The sequence below is a fragment of the Eurypyga helias genome, unplaced genomic scaffold, assembly GCF_000690775.1.
Source record: "Eurypyga helias isolate BGI_N326 unplaced genomic scaffold, ASM69077v1 scaffold16388, whole genome shotgun sequence".
In the NCBI taxonomy this organism is placed as follows: Eukaryota; Metazoa; Chordata; class Aves; order Eurypygiformes; family Eurypygidae; genus Eurypyga; species Eurypyga helias.
In genome coordinates, this window is record NW_010265101.1 from 1 (window position 1) to 17346 (window position 17346).

Here is a 17346-nt window from a genome sequence, read left to right on the forward strand (position 1 = left end):
GAGGCCGCCTGGGGGGCGCCGGGCCGGGCGGTGTCAGGGGTGGCGTACCCCTAGCCGGCCTCCTCCTTGCGAAATCCGCCGCCGTCTCTTCCTGCCGATAGTCGGCGGGAAGTAGAGGTGGCTTACGTGGTTTTGAGGATGAACGGACACCTCGCCCCGGCTGTTCCGGTCCAGTTTAACGTTTGCGCTCTGCAGCAAGCTACCCCTTAATTACCCCGAGCAGGCATTACGCTTACAGGGTGTCCTCCGCACGGATTGCAGCCCTCCTCAGCCTTGCCAGCGCTCCCGGGTGAGCTTACAGGGACGTTAATGCTGGTATCTAATCAACACAGCCCGGTGCAAGTTTTGTTCTCAGTAGTACGTACAACATCCAGCTTGTGGCAGTGGGCTATACATCTTTAAACGTTCTAAAGTAATTGTAGTTCCAAGACAAAGCTCAGTGGTGAATGTATTACGATAATTTTTATGTGCACTAATGATGTGACGTTGTAGATGCTCTATGGGAGACCTGGGTGTCTGGAGTAAACTTAGAAAGAAAGATCGAAGAGTGTGGCTTTTTCTAATTACACCTACAAAATCCGAGTTGTTTATGTCTGATAATTACCCACACCACTTCTGGGAAAAGTTGCTGAGCATTAACCGAAAACTAAACCATGTGTTGGCTAACAGAATTACTTGGTGTTGTAAGGAAAAAACCCAAAGGGCTTAGGGACAACCTTGGAAAGTAAGTTGACGTCTACTATTAGCTCCAGTGAGCTAATGCGACCAAAATTGATTGAGAGGAAAAAATGCATAAATTTTTTGCTGGATTGCTGTACTGGAGAATATTATTTTTTAACACATCAAATCATTCTAGTTATCAGAGTAAGCCATCACTTTCAAATAAGTAGCGTTCAAGACAGTGGCATGGCTGGTGGTAGCAAGGTGGTGTTGAAGCCCAATTAACTGAAGAAATTCTGAGGCAGACCATTAACGGTATTACATTTTCATATTTCTGCTAAAATGCAGAACTGTTATAATAAAACCACTTTGAGCTTCACTTTCCTTTTATGTTAAAAACTGAAATTCCAGTCAGAGAGAAAAGCAGAAGTGGAAAAAAAACACCAAAGCTGAAGTATATTTTACAGTGTCCAAATGTAAGCGTACTTTTGAAAAGTGATTGCTTCTTGTGTCAAGGTTTGAGGGTGTGCAGAACATCTGAAAACTGGCACAACTGCCAAGCTGTCACGGGCATGTAGACTTTTAAGTTGTCATGTTATAGTGATATTTAAGGTAAACACAATGACATGCTTTTAGTGGGACACTCAGTGAAGTAAAAAAAAAAAATCCTTGCTAACTCTTACTTTTTGACAGTTTCATTTAAAACTGCCATCTCTGTAGTAAAGCAGTACAGAATCATAGATCATGAGTGTAAGGTAAATATAATTGGGTAAATGGATCTCCTTTTTCTCATTATGACTGTATCCCCTGTGATCTATAGGGACGGGAAAGTCACCAGACTTTCATGAGTCCAAAAACATAAGCAACTCCCTGTGCCTATGTCGCTGCTGTATGCCTATACAGGATTGTTATGGACTATTGTTTTTCTAGCAGCTCAGTGTTCTCCTGATGAGTTCCAGCAGGAGCCAAAAACTAGTTTTTCCCACCCTATGCGCAGTATGAAGATCCCTAGGTGAGCTGGGAGCATGACTGACGTGCCCCTGTGCAATCAGACTGCATAGATAAGGCAGGAGTAGCCATTTACATTTGGAAACCAGTTGGCAGGTGCTGGCCATCCACCCTTTCTCGTTTCAAGATCTTCAGGATTGGAAAGGTTGATTGGTTGTTTTACTATGTGGGTTCGGACTTGCATCCCTCGCCTCACACGGAGCTGTCCCAGGTCAGGTCATTAGGCTTTCATGAGGACAGGAGGGACAGGGTATGATCAGTCGGGGTATGTAGGTAAGAACGGGGAAGCTTATGTTCTGTTCTCTGATCCCTGCACGTGTTTTATCGAGCGTTATAATGCAGAAACTCTGGGAGCGAGATTATCATTCTGAAGGCAGCTGAATTTTTTTTTTTGGGGGGGGGGAAAAAGGGTTTAAATAAGAAAAACTTTTACAGTTGCAGCACCAAAACGTAGATGAAGCATTTTACAGGCCAGCACTTGGGCTCTAACACCACTGAGGGATGTGGTTTAAGACACTGCTCTCACCTATATATGCTTAGCTGAGGTATGTCCCTGCTCAGTATGCTGGCTTTTGTTAGTAACCTCCAAATGTTATTCACAAATAGCTGTAAATTTAGCTCTGGGAGACAAGGCATTTGGAAGCTAAGGGCAGTGACTAAGCTCTTTTAAAAAACGTAATCGGGGGAAGAAGCAGAGGTAGTTATTTACACCCACCTCCTAGACAATAGCATACTTGTTAAGTGTGTGTGTGTGCGCATATAGATATATATAGCTGCCTGTAAACTTTGTGTGTTGCATTTGAATAGGATGTTTAATTTATGTCCTTGAGATACCTAGTTCCAGGAAAAGGTGATTTGAACTGTACATAAATATGTATCTCAGCCATTAATATCTCTGCAAACTGCTGTTCTCGTACAGGTGCAAGGACTGAGCAGCAAAATGTAGCTTTTTCCATTGATTTCCTTTATAAGCACTCTTGAATTCAAACGTGGAAGATCAACAACTTAAGTGTACTAGAATTATAGGTTTTTTTCTGTTGGTTGTTCTCTAGCATTTTCTCACTGTTTCAAAGGGTATAAACAGCCATTTATCTTAGATCTATCATGGAAATAGTTCATGTGTGTGGAAAATGAATCAGCTGTGTGAATGTCTCTTTGCCCTGTTATTAAAGGGTGAGAGAATTCTTTGTTTCCTGATTTTTTTTTTTAATGGATAAGAAACATTGACAGAGCATATTAAAATGTGATAAAAATTGAGGAATGTCCAAACCATTATTTGTGAAGGAAGGATATCTTTGTGCTGTGACTGCTGCTGTGAAACGCGTAATTGTAGTTAAAAAGCCAGATGGGCATGAAGGTACTAGGAATGAAGAGCTGAAAGAAAGTAGTTTCCTGTTGCATACCTCCTCAGTGCTGTGGGCAGTTCCAGTAACACCATCTCAGAAATGATGCCTTTTGGGCAAAAAGCGGCCAGGCGGAGCAGGGTAATTACATGACAGGGTGTTGAAGTCAACAAAATCACCAGTGGTTTGGAGAATACATATGTGCGGTAGTTATGTTATTCCTGTACTGCAAAAATGTAAATAGACTGAGAAGGACATCAACAGCCTGAATAGACTTTGGTGCTAGTTGGCTTGGATATACGCAGTGTCCTTGGATCAGCGGTTGTTGGGAAGGGCTCCCTCTGGGGGTTTGTTGTCCTCAGCTGCTGGCTGATCCCTGGGGACTGAACGCTGGGTCAGGCAGGTTCCTGCCGTGACCCAGAATCGGTAACTTCAGTTCTCAAAGTCCTGGTTTTCTTATTTTGCTTAGAGATGACGATGGATACCTCTATCCCTTTAGTTCAGCTGTCTGTTGAATATAACCTGGCAATGTGGCTGCAGAAAAAAAACCACTTGTGTTGGCAGTTACTGTACAGGAAAGCTCTTGGATAGCATTGGAGCTGATAGCAGTGGTGAAAGCGTGGTTCTGTTTCAATATACATCAATTTCATGCTCCACAGAATTTATTCAGTTACATTTTTAAAAGCAAAGTCTTTACATCTTTTGCAACCTTAGAGTATTTGAGTTTTGTTCTTGATCTAAAACTTTATGCACTTAATAACTAGCTTAGGGTATGGAGGTTTAAATTCTTTCTAAAGGAAATGCTTGCTTAAGGTAACTTTAGTAGGGGAAAAACAAAACCCACACACCAAGGTAGCCTTGAACAAATGAGATGCACTGTTTGTTGAGAGCTGTGGTGGTGTGCTGTAGCTAAACAGTTCAGGGCTGCTGCAGTAGTGCTATTTCTAGATCAGCATAAACTCAATGTCTTGTTCGGCAAAGGAAACAAAAGATTATGTGATCCTCTGTCTCTGTGCCAGCTAATAGCTTCTGAAGCTGGCTCATTACAGCTAGGCTCGTTAGGGCATAGGTCTCATCTGTCAGAAATCTGGCAGCACCGTGGATACGAATAAAAGTGCTGAGGGGAGGGTTGCAGCTTAATAGATTTCGAAGAAATCACAGGAAGAGAGACCTTGAAGATCCGGAGAAAAATAGTCTTCAGTCATTCCCTGAACCTTGAAACTGCATGTTTGTTTTAGGTAACCTTAGGACAGACACTAGGATAGATCATAAATCACTCTATTTCTTAATAAGGCATTTCACTACAAGGATAAATCAGGGCAAACCATTTGCAGCAGCCTTTCCTAACACTATATAGGAGTTACAGTTTAAATGATACTGCTCTTATACCAAGTTATGGCAACAAACTATGTTGCACCCGTCTGAGTCTAAGTGCTAAATAGGAAGTTCATAGTAAGTGTAGAAATACATAGTGTATGGGCAGGTGGAACCTTTCTCCAGCTATGCTTGGAGTTAGCCTGCTGAGCCCAAGTTAATTCCTGCCATTCACATGCTAGAGTTGTGAGAGAGAGCGAATGTGGCCATAGAATGGTTTGGGTTGGAAGGGAACTTAATGACCTTCTAGTTCCCTAGATGTCCCATGGGCAGGGCCCCCTTCCACTAGACCAGGTTGCTCAAAGCCACATCCAGCCTGGCCTTGAACACTTCCAGGGATGGGGCATCCACAGCTTCTCTGGGCAACCTGTTCCAGTGCCTCACCACCTTCTCTGGGAAGAACTTCTTCCTGATATCTAATCTAAATCTACATTCATCTTCCCTATTTTAGGTGAGTGATTTTTTTTTTTACTTTTTTTTTAATTGTCTGATTAATGGTTAAAATAGCAAAATAAGTTTTCTAATGCAAACCTTTTTTATTAAATAGCTAGACTTTTAAAAATTTAACCTCTCTGACAAGCAGATCTGAGCAATGACATGCTGTCCATTTAGTGTGTGTGTGTGTTTGGAAACAGGCTGTTATCTGGAGTATTTGCTGTTTGTGTTTTGGTGTGTATATTTTGTAATGGCCCACCTCAGTACTGAATTTGTTTGAGGGTGGAATTGAGCATATAGACAGAATCACACATTGTTTAGGTTAGAAAGGACCTCTTGAGATCATTGAATAAGCCTGAGTGGGCTTTCAGAGTTGAGGTGTAATAAGATTGCAAAATAAATGCCAAATCAACTCTCTGGCTTATTAATCAATTTTCTTTACCCTCCCATTGTAAGTTAATCACTCTCTTTCTGTTGCAGATTGACTATACAGGAACAGAGCCTTCTAGTCCCTGCAACAAGTGTCTAAACGTGTCCTGGGACAGCGCACCGCCTTGTACTTGCACCATCAATTTCACACTGGAACATTCATTTGAGGTAAGGTACCCTGTGTGCAAAGTGGAATTAGAACAGTTCATATGGTTTATTTCCTAATGGATAGGAGAGCTGTATTGCTTAAATCTTAATTTTTTTTTTCTATCTTGAAGGATTACTTCTAGTTTTTCTATGAACTTGGATCTGATTTTTGTTTGCCTGTTTAGCAGCAGGGATGAGATGGTTTTTAGTGCCTTTTTTTCTGGAAAATGTACAACATGAAATGGAATGCTTGTGGTTTACACGTTTAGATTTACCATGAGCAGATCAGCAGTTCCTGCGTGAGTGACAAAAACTCAGCCCAGCAAGAATTGGAAATACCAGATAAATGCATTCTGGCAAATTGGAGGCAAATAATGAGGCTTACATGCTTAACATCAGGGAATATAGGTGTTGGGGTTAGTGCTGGTGAAGATAGCATTCTGATAGTTTATGGTATGTTGATACTGTTTGACTTGAGGATGCCAGCTCACGTCAGGATAGTGTTCTTATCTACTCATTGTGAGGACAGGCTTGAGGCTTCTACTTTGAATGTGGCTGTAAACACAGTTTAAGAGGCTAAAATATAAACTTTGTGATAATTAGAGTGTTTGTATGTTTTATTGATCTGTTCTTTGTGCGAATGACAACCCCTCTTGCCCTGTCTTGTGTCTCATAGAGCAACGTATTCATGTATTATGGACTTTCCAACTTCTATCAAAACCATCGTCGCTATGTGAAGTCTCGAGATGACAGCCAGCTAAACGGAGATAACAGTTCACTACTTGTAGGTATTTGTGCTTGGATATTAAGAAGCAGCTAACTTCTGACTGTTGTATAAATCACCACATAGCAGGGTTTTTAGTCTACTAATAATGAGGTGCTATAATTTTTGCCTAGCAAAAGAATAAGGAATTCATATTTTGTTTACAGAAAATAACTGTAAAATACTGTAAAACTTCATGTCAGTCATTTCATTAGGGGGGCAGCAATGCAGTAATTCAGTGACTTCTCAAATCTGAGTAGTCAAACTGTCATATCTTCAGTCAGTATCTGTCTGTATCCATTCTGATTGAAGTTTTCATTATAAAATAATATTTGTTTACTTAGTGCTTGGTTTGGATACTGCAGCTAAATACATCTGATTTTGTGGACTCTGGTTCAATATCGAACATCAGCGATGTTGGAAAATATCAGTACTGTGTATTCTGTTCAAGGCACTGTATAATGTTTAGGGCCAGACCTCTGGTTTTCTTAATTCTTATGAGGAGTGGAAATGCAGTTGGGTTCTTGCTCCAACAAGAATGATTCTCCCTTTTTACCTGTGAACTTTAAAAAAAGGAGAGAGTTTCAGGAGGTTGCGTCTGATGACTGACACGGGGTTTTGGAGGGACTTTTTCTGATTGCATTTTTGGCATGCTGTTGGAGTCCTTGCAACCTTCTGCGTTTTATGTTGCGCTTGGTTTCTTACTATCATCTTATTTTCTATAGCACTGATGAATACTTAAAAAAAAAAAAAAGCCTTTACTGAAAGAATATGCGAGTACTTCCTGTTGGAAAACTGTTTCTATTGAAAGATAAAGTAAGTTCTAGTAGCTTCTAAGAAAAAGCTTTTTTTTTTTTTTTGTATGACCATGATGGGATTCTGACTTTATTCATGCTTTATTTAGATTTTATTCCTGCTTGTAGAAAAAAACCACTCATGCTAACTAGTATTGAATGCTGAAGTGTATTTGTAAATAACCTGGCTTCCGAAAAGATTATTTTGTGGTACTTTTAAGATGTGCATGTCACTGAGGTACTGTAGTAAAAACCAGATTAGTTGGATACTCTAGCACAGACTCATCTGCCTTTGTTTCTTTCTGACTGCCAGAATCCAAGTAAGGAATGTGAGCCTTACCGCACAAATGAGGACAAACCCATTGCTCCTTGTGGAGCTATTGCCAACAGTATGTTTAACGGTACGGTAACGCGATTTTAAGCTTTCACTTAGATGTTTTTGCGTTGTGTTGCAAGTTGTTATGAGTAAAGACATCGTGGGCTTTCTTTGGTTTTGAATTGACACATTTTCATTGTACAGGATACAATAAATATCTTGTGTTGTACTGCTGTTGCTTTTTTCAAAATTGCTATCAGAATTAATCCAATAGCGTACCGAGGATGAAAATACCTGTTGTGAGAAGCTGCTACTGCTGTGGAGTAGACACAGATATCATTAGATAGCAGCGGATTATCCATATGTACATAGATTCTTACAGAACAACTCGCAATTGTGGCAGGCCGGTAATAAATGCCTGGTCCAGTTTTTTGTTTTGCCTCTCCTGGAGGTAGTTGTTTCACTGCCTGTCAGTGCCATCTGTCTAATGGAAGTTTCTCCGGCTGGTTTTCTAATTTGATTTTCTCCTTAGATACACTGGAATTATACCGCATTGATAACGACACAAGGACTCCTATTACTTTGATTAAAAAAGGAATTGCGTGGTGGACAGATAAGAATGTAAAGTTCAGGAACCCTACAGGAGATGGAAATAACTTAACTGCACTTTTTCAAGGTAAAAAAAAAAAAAAGTGAAATTTTAAGAACAAACACTTCAAATACATTTTGATTCCAGTGAGTTTTAACTCACTGACAACACTTTAGTGAACATGCTAATTAAAAATATCATGGTTCTTTGAAGATACCCAAGCTAAGGACTTGAATTCTATTTAGAAAGGTTGTCTTTAATAATGAAAGCTGTAGATTTCATGTGAAAGTGTTTGGGTTTTGCCTTTACTGTAATTTTTTTTTTCTAATTTCTGATAATTTTTTTCACCTTGAATACTAAGAAAAGCCTCATACCTGCACTGCTGTCATGGTTTAACACTGTCTGTCACCTAAGCACTGCACAACTGTGCCCCTGCCCAGTGGGCTGGAGGGAAGAATCAGAAGGGTGAATATGAGAAAGCTTGTGTGTTGAGATAAAGACAGTTTAATAAAAAAACCCACATTGTTACCGGAAGGAGGGAAAAAAACCCACCAAACCCAAAACCACCACCAACAAAGAGAGAGGAAAATAAAACCTCAAAGAAACAAGTGATGCAAAAGAAAATAATTGCTCACAACTAACTGAGTCCCAGAGCAGCAGCAGCCCCTGCGTACCCCTACCCTGCCCAGTTGTATGGCTGAGCATGGCGTCATATGGTGTGGAATATCCCTTTGCTCACTTGGGGTTGGCTGTCCTGGCTCTGTCCCCTCCCAGCCTCTTGCCACCCCCAGGATACTCGCAGGTGGAACAGGAAAGGCCTTGAGGCTGTGTAAGTCCTGTTGGGCAATAAATAAAACATCAGTGTGCTATCAACACTGTTTTCATGACTAATCCAAAATGGCAGGATACAAGCTACTATGAGGAAATTTAACTCTATCCCAGCCAAAACCAGTACAGCTGCTGTAATGTTTGGATTTACCTTGAAAAGAAATTTTGCAATTGTTTACTCAGACTCTTCACATGGAGTTTTCTTGTAAATGTTTCTACTGGTAGATTGTGCAAAGCTTTCCAAAAACCTGATCCTTTTTTGTGATTGGAAGTGACTGATTTATGTCATTTGGTAAATCAAAGTTTTCTTGGGCTACTAATGTCTGAAAATAATCTTCCTCAGGACTCTAAGGGGAATGTGTGTGTGCTTATGCAAGGTGTACAGTAATTTCAGGTTTAACGTGATGTGGGTTTCTTGCTTAGTCACAGCCAAATTACATGTTAGCCATGTGATACTTCCCTTGGAAAAACAGATACCTTACCCTAATACAGTGTAGAATTGTATTTCCAACAAATTTAGCAAAAGCATTAGTATGGCATCCTCTAAAATATTGGACATAATTTTATTTGCTTGTGGTCCAGGAAGTGGTAGTCAGACTCTAACAGTAGAGCAGAGGAGCTGTCACGATGGAGAACTATTTCACTCGAGGAGTGTTTTGAGTCAACACTTCCTAACTATATAAATGTGTAGAGGAGACAAATTAAACAAACGGACAGTGCTGTCATGAGAAGAAATGGTTATGTGCTACTATTTAAGCTGCAAAATACTAAGTTCTTAAACAGCCCGGTATCTTGCAATAGTAGTGAGCCAACCTGTCTGTTCATACTGTTCAGAGGCTAATGTTTTTTTGTAATATTAGAATGAATTTTGATGAGCCAGCATGTTAATTCGTCCTGTATTTGAAACACTTTCTTGTCACTGATTTTGTTTAATCCTAGGCACAACAAAGCCCGTCAACTGGCCCAAGCCAGTGTATATGCTGGACTCGGAGCCTGACAACAACGGCTTCATCAATGAAGACTTCATTGTGTGGATGCGTACTGCTGCTCTGCCCACGTTTCGCAAGCTGTATCGTCTCATCGAAAGGAAGAATAATTTACAGCCTACCTTACAGGCTGGAAAATATTCTTTGGATATCGCATACAGTATCCTTTAAAAGCCTTTGAAAGCAGCTAAGGGCCTTAGCTGGGTTATGCAGGGATATAACTGTCCCAGTTCAAACTGAAACAGCCTTTTTATCTTACCATCTCTAAAAAAAAAAAAAGATGGTTTTGAGCTGTGGTTGAAAAGTGATAGCAAGAATTGGGTAGAATAATTACCACCTTGTACTTCTGTGCAAGTTTTTATAGAATTAACTCGTGGCCTGTGCGAACATAAAATCCAGTCCAGTTCTTAAGCTTCACAAATGAAATGACTGACATTAAAGAGTGTAAGTTTAGCTTTAATCATAACATTCTTAAGCTATTTTGTAGTTCATATAAAACAACTTTTTTTTTTTTTAACCAGGATGAAACCCTTCAAAACAAACAAAACTTCCAACTCTTCAGAGGAGGTCTTTGTGAGGAGATAAGAGATGTTAATCCTAGGGAATTAGGATTTCAGTGTAGAATTTACCCAGTAGGCAAATTTTGGAGGATACTAGTGTCTTCTCTGTACACATGCCTTGAATTCTCACAGGCGTATGGTCAGTGTCTCTCACTTCGTTCTTGCACACTTGTTCATGTTTATGGGTACTTGCGGTCCCCACTAGCTGCTTTGTGTGGGATAGAGGCTCAAGTCTATGGATGGGAGTGTTTCCATCTGATAATTTTTTGAGCAGACTGCCTGCATTTTGGCTGACTGGAAGATATTTAAGCATAGTTCAGGTGATGCTTAGCCTTCAGGTGAGCTGATAAGCTTTTGTGAAATCTGCTAAGTGACCTAAGAATCAGTTAGCCAGGTTCTAGTTTCTGCAAAATACTGTGTATGGGCACACTTTAACCCTTAGGTTGCTAATATGACCAATTGCAGTGTGCATTTTTGCACCACATTGCTCAGAGCCTCATCCAGCCTGGCCTTGAACACTTCCAGGGATGGGGCATCCACAGCTTCTCTGGGCAACCTGTTCCAGTGCCTCACCACCCTCTCTTCCTGAAGAATTTCTTTCTGATGAATTTCTTTCTTTCTTTTTATCCAAATCACCCTGCTTTCAGTTGAAACCTGTTACCCCTTGTCCTGTCACTACAGGCCCTTGGAAAAAGTCTCCATCCAGAATTCGTGTAGGTCCCAAATTCTTTGATGCCTTCCTGTGCTTCTGGACTCTTAATCAGTGCTTTGACACTGAAGGGTATTGGTTATCTGAGAGAGACATTTTTTCATGGGAGCAGGAATTAACATTCATTCAGGAGTTTGGGGCCTGCTTTGTGTCCTTGTGTAGCTTCATGTATTGTTGTCAGATTACTCTCTACTTGCGGACTTGCTCCAGAGCACCCTGCTCCACTGTGCAATTACTCAAATCCGTGTATAAAATTAAATGAGTAGCTTCATAGGGAGAGGGAAATCAGATTGCACAGGAAAAAGGAAAGAACAGAGGTAGTTGGTAGCCTAGAAATCTGAGAACTTTAGGGTGTAATGACGATCAAGGGCAGACTGACTTTGGAGGTCAGAAAAATGCCAGAAGTTTGGATCAGGTGGGAAGGTCTGTCAGTCTATTTTGGCCAACTAAAGACTAGCTAGAAGTGCAGGAGTCTAGGGGAGGAGGGTTGTCATGGTTACCAAATTCTGAAAATGCGAAAGCACTTAAAGATCATTTTTAAATAGCTACTGCAGTATTTTCCTTTGCCGCAAAACCATGGGGAGTGCCTGTAAAACTGAATGGACATAAAGCCACTAGAAGAAAATTTTGTACTAAAATACAGCCAAGAATTAAAATTTAGATTTCCCTCGCTTTACTGAAGCCGCTTTCAAAACCTCTCGAAATCATGGATTTACTCTCCCTTTAAAAAAAATAGTTAACATCTCCCAATGTGGCATTTTTCTTTGCAGCAACTGACAGTGCCCGGATTAGGGTTAGCCTAACAGAACAGCTGAATTTTTTGTATTTGTACTCCCAGTATTCAAAGGCAGCAACTTGTATTTGGAACCTGAGTGAAATGATCCGAAATGTTCACGTGTCCAACCCCACAAAGCTAGATTTGGAAACGCGCTTCTTGTTTTCCTATATGTTCTTCAGATTATCCTGTACACAGTTTCGATGGACGAAAAAGAATGATCCTAAGCACCATCTCGTGGATGGGAGGCAAAAATCCCTTTCTGGGAATCGCTTACATCACTGTTGGGTCCATATGCTTCTTCTTAGGAGTTGTATTGCTGATCATCCATCACAAATATGGAAATCGAAACACTAGTGCAGACATTCCCAATTAATCCCGTGTTCTGAAAACAAATGTACTGCATGTGCATCAAGGCCAGTCCAGGGTGGTCCCAGTCTTGGAGAGATAGGTCTCTGCTTCTGTCACTTCTGAGACTGGGTCCATTATTTTTATCTAAAGCTCCCCTTTCCCATACTGTGGATTAACTCCTGGAACTGACGGGTATACAATTAGCTATATTGATTGTATCTCTGCCTGTGTCAGAAACAATTTCTCTGGTATTTGCCTCTAACTGGGCAGGCCACACGATGCATATATATATATATAGCTCCTGACCCCTTGATGCATCTGCTGCTTGTTCACGTGCTGTGTAATGTCCGTGTGATTCAGTACATAGAGGTTGTGTGGAGAAAGACTGCTCTAAGATACTGTAAATTGTGAACTTTCTGCAATTCAGGTGTCAGTGCTGTTGAAAGGAGAAGTCAAGTCTTAAATGTTTTGTTTTGCTTGTTGTTTTTTTTTCAATTTACTGTCTTGTGTGCATGGGCTCTTACATTTCTTGCTGAGATTTTAATATATTTATATAAGTTGTTAAATATTTTTCCTGTGTCCTACCCACCTCTGTTATGTTAAATCCTTTAAGTGCTGGGTAAATTTCAGCGCTCTGGATACTTTGTCTATTTACAATATGTGTGCCTGGCCAGTAATCTAGCATCCTATGAAGATACCAGAAAAGCTATTTCTTAATTATCTGCGTGAGTCCCTTTTAAAGTTTCTTTGAAATTGGGAATGTTTGTTGCATTTAGGAATATGTGGGGTTTTTTCTGCTTTTCTTTGCTTTGAGTCATATCCAGTACTAGTTTGCCTACTGTGCTTGCTGGTTTTGCTTTTTATAAGCAGTTCCAAGCGTTTATCAAGAAGAACCTAAGTTTATTTTTTTCCTATTCACTAATCTGGGCAAGTTCCTTGTACTGGAGGAATTCCCTCATTTTCTTGAGGCATACTTATTCTGAGCAGGCTTTGTTGTAAAGGAATTGTCACATACTTTTTCCTGCTTTTGGGAAAACACCACGTTAAATTTTGGCGGTGTGAAGATAGTCAACCATAGAAATTCAAAAGCTGAGATGGCAGTAACCTCTCTTTGTTGAACTGCAGGTTGAGCTTGCTGTGAAGCCTAATTTAAATATTGCAGTTAGAAGGAATGTTTGGGTTAGTGTCTAAATTACAGAAGGGTTCACTTTTAGGTTAATTAAAAGTTAACTGTAACCTGTAAAATAGTACTTCTTGGTGACTTTTTTTTTTTAGATGATGCACAGAAATTGTAATGTATATGGTGGAGATCACTTTATATTGCAACTAGCTTGATAAAGTATTGAGTATATTAAAAAAGACCTAATAAATTCTGCAAACCATTTAATAAGAGATTTTATTTTGTTCTTGAACACACATTTGTTTCCATCTGGATGAAAAGATGTATTCTCATTAAGTATGAATGCAGTTTAAGTGAGTTGTATTTCTGGGATTGCATATTTGTTACCAAAAGCTGTTCATTCGTGGTCCAATAGCTGAATCTATAGCCAGCTTTAAACAACACAGTTTATCATATAAACACATTTTAACTGAATTACTTGTGTAATCTTTTTAAGCTGAGCAGTTTAAGTGTGTAAGTCTGTATAAACTGTGGAATGAGGCAACCTTTCCAGTGCACTAGCTTTCTGTGACTCCATGTAACTCCTTTGCATAGTACAGTGTGGCAGCACAGGACTTCAGTCAAAAGACGTTAAGATTTTATTTGCAGTGCTGTATATCTGTTGCTGGAATTGTAGAATAAGGGTATGTACCTTCGTGTATGGCAAGGCAGAAAACTCAGAGACTGTTAAGCTGGCTTTCATCTGTAGAGCAGGTGCTTGTCCCAAATGTAGTAAGCAAATACGGGGTCGTCTCCCAGTTACTGCTTATTAAAATATTTTTATTTTTAAGCTTTGTTGTTTGTCACTTGAAATGCAAATATATTCTGCTTCATTCACAATTCCTATCTTTTTCTCAATAGGAAATGTTGCTCTTTGGGCTATGTTCACAATTAAAACCGAAGTATTTTTCTATCTTTACCTTACAGTATTTTTTGGTGCCTTACCCTTTTTTCTGCTGACCGTAGCTGCCAGTGCTGCTTTGCTCTTCAGTGAAGTGCACCAGGATAAGAACCACCACCTCACTGGTTTCTGTCCCTGCCTGATGCTTCTCAGGGCAGAGTCGCTGTCCTGGGGTTCAGGGTCAGGGGTTGGGTTTGACCACCTGTGACCTTGGCTCTTCAGTGACATCCTTCTGAGGTGTTGGCTACTAGGGATCAGAAATCTGAAGAGCAGTGCCTTCACTTTCCACGTGCCAGTTTGGCACTTTCCAAGTCTAGCCCAAAATGAGGCAGTGCCTGAAATGTGTGAGAGATTAAGTTTTCTGGAGGCTGCTGCTGTTACGAGGGTCTGCTTATGAGCAAATGTTTCCTGGAAAGAGTAATTTGGGAATCAGGATCACAGAATCTCTAAGGTTGGGAAAGACCTGTAAGATCATCTAGTCCAACCATCAATCCTGTCTTACACAAGAGCCCTCCAAACAAACTCTGGTGTTGTACAACCTTCCTTCTGGTTTCTTCTACAAATCTACATCCATGTAACAGCAGATTGTCACCTCAGGTGTTGTTTTAACCACTTCAGGCTATTTGGGGGGCTGTTGATTGGGCTTTGCTGAGTCACAGGGAAGAGTTACCAACTTATAACTGGCATGTGAAGGATCCTTCACAACCTTTCTCTCTCAGGGTCACACTGGTACTGAAACTAGGTACTTGGCAGCACGGTTTTGCTTCAGTTAGGAATGTTAAACCTTGAAAAATGCAAGCCCTGTCTGTTTTTTATAGAAATCTCCGCAGGAAGAAGGGCCATGACAGTCTAGGGTCAGGTAACACCTGCAAGCATGTATTATCTGCTTGAATCCATCAGAGTGATGAACGTGGCTGGTGTTTGGAATAGATTCACAGGAGGTGTTACTGACTGCACCTTTCTCTCAGATGCCCTATTTCCAGTGGGAAAACAAGGGGTACTGTGTCTGTAGACAGATGTCCAAGGCTGATGTGAAGTGGGTGTCTGGTGGAGAAACATGACTAGGTCTACAGCAGAATGTACCTACAGTTACTTAAAAAAAATAGCTACTGACTGGAATGCAGCTGCTAAAGATGACAAGGCACCACAAATGATTCTGATCTTTAATGTTCCCATGACAAGAATGTGGTTTCTGAACTTGCCTGAAAATTTGCAGTCTACCCTTGGTACTATGTACGTTTGGGGTTTTTTATAGACGTTCGACATTTGTGTTACCTGGGGTTGTTCCCTGTAACTGAGCTGAGGAGCTCGGTTAGAAACGAAGAGAGCAACAACACCAAGGCCTTCAGCAAGGTCTGCAAGATGAATCTTAAAATCAGGCCAGTCCCATCAGGGGTTTGTATTGACATCGTCCATGAGTTTAAAAACAAACAAACCCCAAAACACACTGAAACCACCTCAAAATGTTTTGTGTATCAAATACCTGTCTGTATGGAACAGCCTGCCAAAGGTTATGTGGGAGGACAAAAGGCAAAAGCATAAGGCAATTTTATTCCTGCCCTTTTCTTAGCAACGTGGCCAGTTTATGGAAGGGGCTGCTTCCTGCAGTGTGAAAACAGGCTGTGATGTAGAAAGCCCAGATGCAAAAAGTTCTTTTTTTGTACTAGTAGTAGTATTACACTTTCCTCAGGTTAGCAGAAGTGTGTTTGTGTAAAAACACCCTACGTTCTAGCTCACGGAATCTGTTCTGATCACCGTGTTGCCTTCCATGCCTAAATGTGAAGTTTAATCTGACTGGACAGTTTCAATTAAGACTAAAGTCCGTTATGCAACAGCCTGATAAGAATTAGCAGCATTAGAATATGACCTGAGTCTCAAATCTGAAACTACCTTCCTGCAAGCTTCCTGTCCCAAATGTGTTCAACCTGTGTTTGAAAATATAGTAATACTGCCCATCTTTTGAATTATACTCACTGACGCTGGAAAGTCTGAAGCTGGAAAACTATTTTTCTGATTTCCTGTTGGGAATGAAATAAAGAGGAATAAAAATGTAAGTCAATAATTAATGGGGCTCAGGAAGTTAAAAAAAAAAAAAAAGTAGGTGGAGTCCTTTCTCACTGGACCCTGATTCCAGATAAAGCCGACATAAACAATTCCAGTGAATTGAATATCAGGGTTATGTGCAAGTTCATTGAATTTGAACCTGAACAAGTGGCTTGCGCTCGAATTTTGCAAAATAAAATAGTAAGGCACTTTAAGTAGTATTAGAGGCCCAAGAATGTGATTAATGACCTCATTAGTTCTGTTAGGGAAATGGGAAAGATTGGACCATAATATTCTTGGAAGAAATGAAAATAGGATTATCTCCAGGCTTTCTGAATGAGGTCTGCAGTTATGTGGTTGAAGTCAGTGTACCCTTCACAACAGAGCTTTGATAACATTGAGTTTTGATTAACAATTTTCTTATTCTTCTATACAATACGTGCAAAAATGACTCTAGTCTGTTAGGGAAAAAGCAGCCTGAGTTTGCTTCTAGTGAAATAGCCTCACCCTGAGGCAGAAAGTTGCCATTTATCTTTCCCTCAAGCTTTTATTTCTTCATACATCAGCAAAGACACCAGCTCTGAGCAGTCATTCTGTAGCTTTGATTGTTGTGTAGCCCATGTGCTAAGCTTTAAGTATGGCCCTTCTGTTGTTACGTGTATTTTGACAGACAATAGCACTGAAACATCTGAATCTGAGCATCGGGAATGGTCCACACAGCAGAAATTAAGCAATAATAATTTCTCTGGGGATTATCATCCTTTCACCAGTATCTAAATACAACTGAGTTTATAAAACCCAGAATACAATTATTCCATGCACTCATAAAACGAAAGGCCGCGGGAGGAATGAATGGAAAGCTATCTTGCAGTAGTGGTAACGTATTCTAGGTGTTACTCATAATAGCACCGCTTGAGTGTTTGAAAACTATTGAATAATGCATCCATACCTGATTGAGCACCAATTTGCTGTGTTTGACCCACATAATTCATCACGAGGTTTGGCACCAGTGCAAAAGCAGCGTAGTGCCAAAACTTGAGTACACTGCAGCAAAGCCAGGAAACGGTGTTCCTGACGGCACTGTGTTTCGGGGTGAGGTTGAAGCACGAGGAGATGCAATTATGGGGCTAGATCTGCAATGCAGGAAAACCACAGGCTTCTCGGAGCGCTTTCTTC

The 17346-nt window shown here is 40.4% G+C and overlaps 1 protein-coding gene across 1 annotated transcript; it reads left to right on the plus strand.

Moving 5' to 3' along the window:
- Nucleotides 1-5300: 5300 nt before the first annotated feature.
- TMEM30A (transmembrane protein 30A) lies at nt 5301-12466 on the plus strand (the record flags this gene model as incomplete). Its single annotated transcript, XM_010156609.1, has 6 exons — nt 5301-5417; nt 6073-6180; nt 7267-7354; nt 7802-7945; nt 9626-9832; nt 11899-12466. Coding segments are annotated over 6 exons (858 nt in total), but the record flags the coding sequence as incomplete, so codon positions are not given.
- Between the last annotated feature and the right edge of the window lie 4880 nt (nt 12467-17346).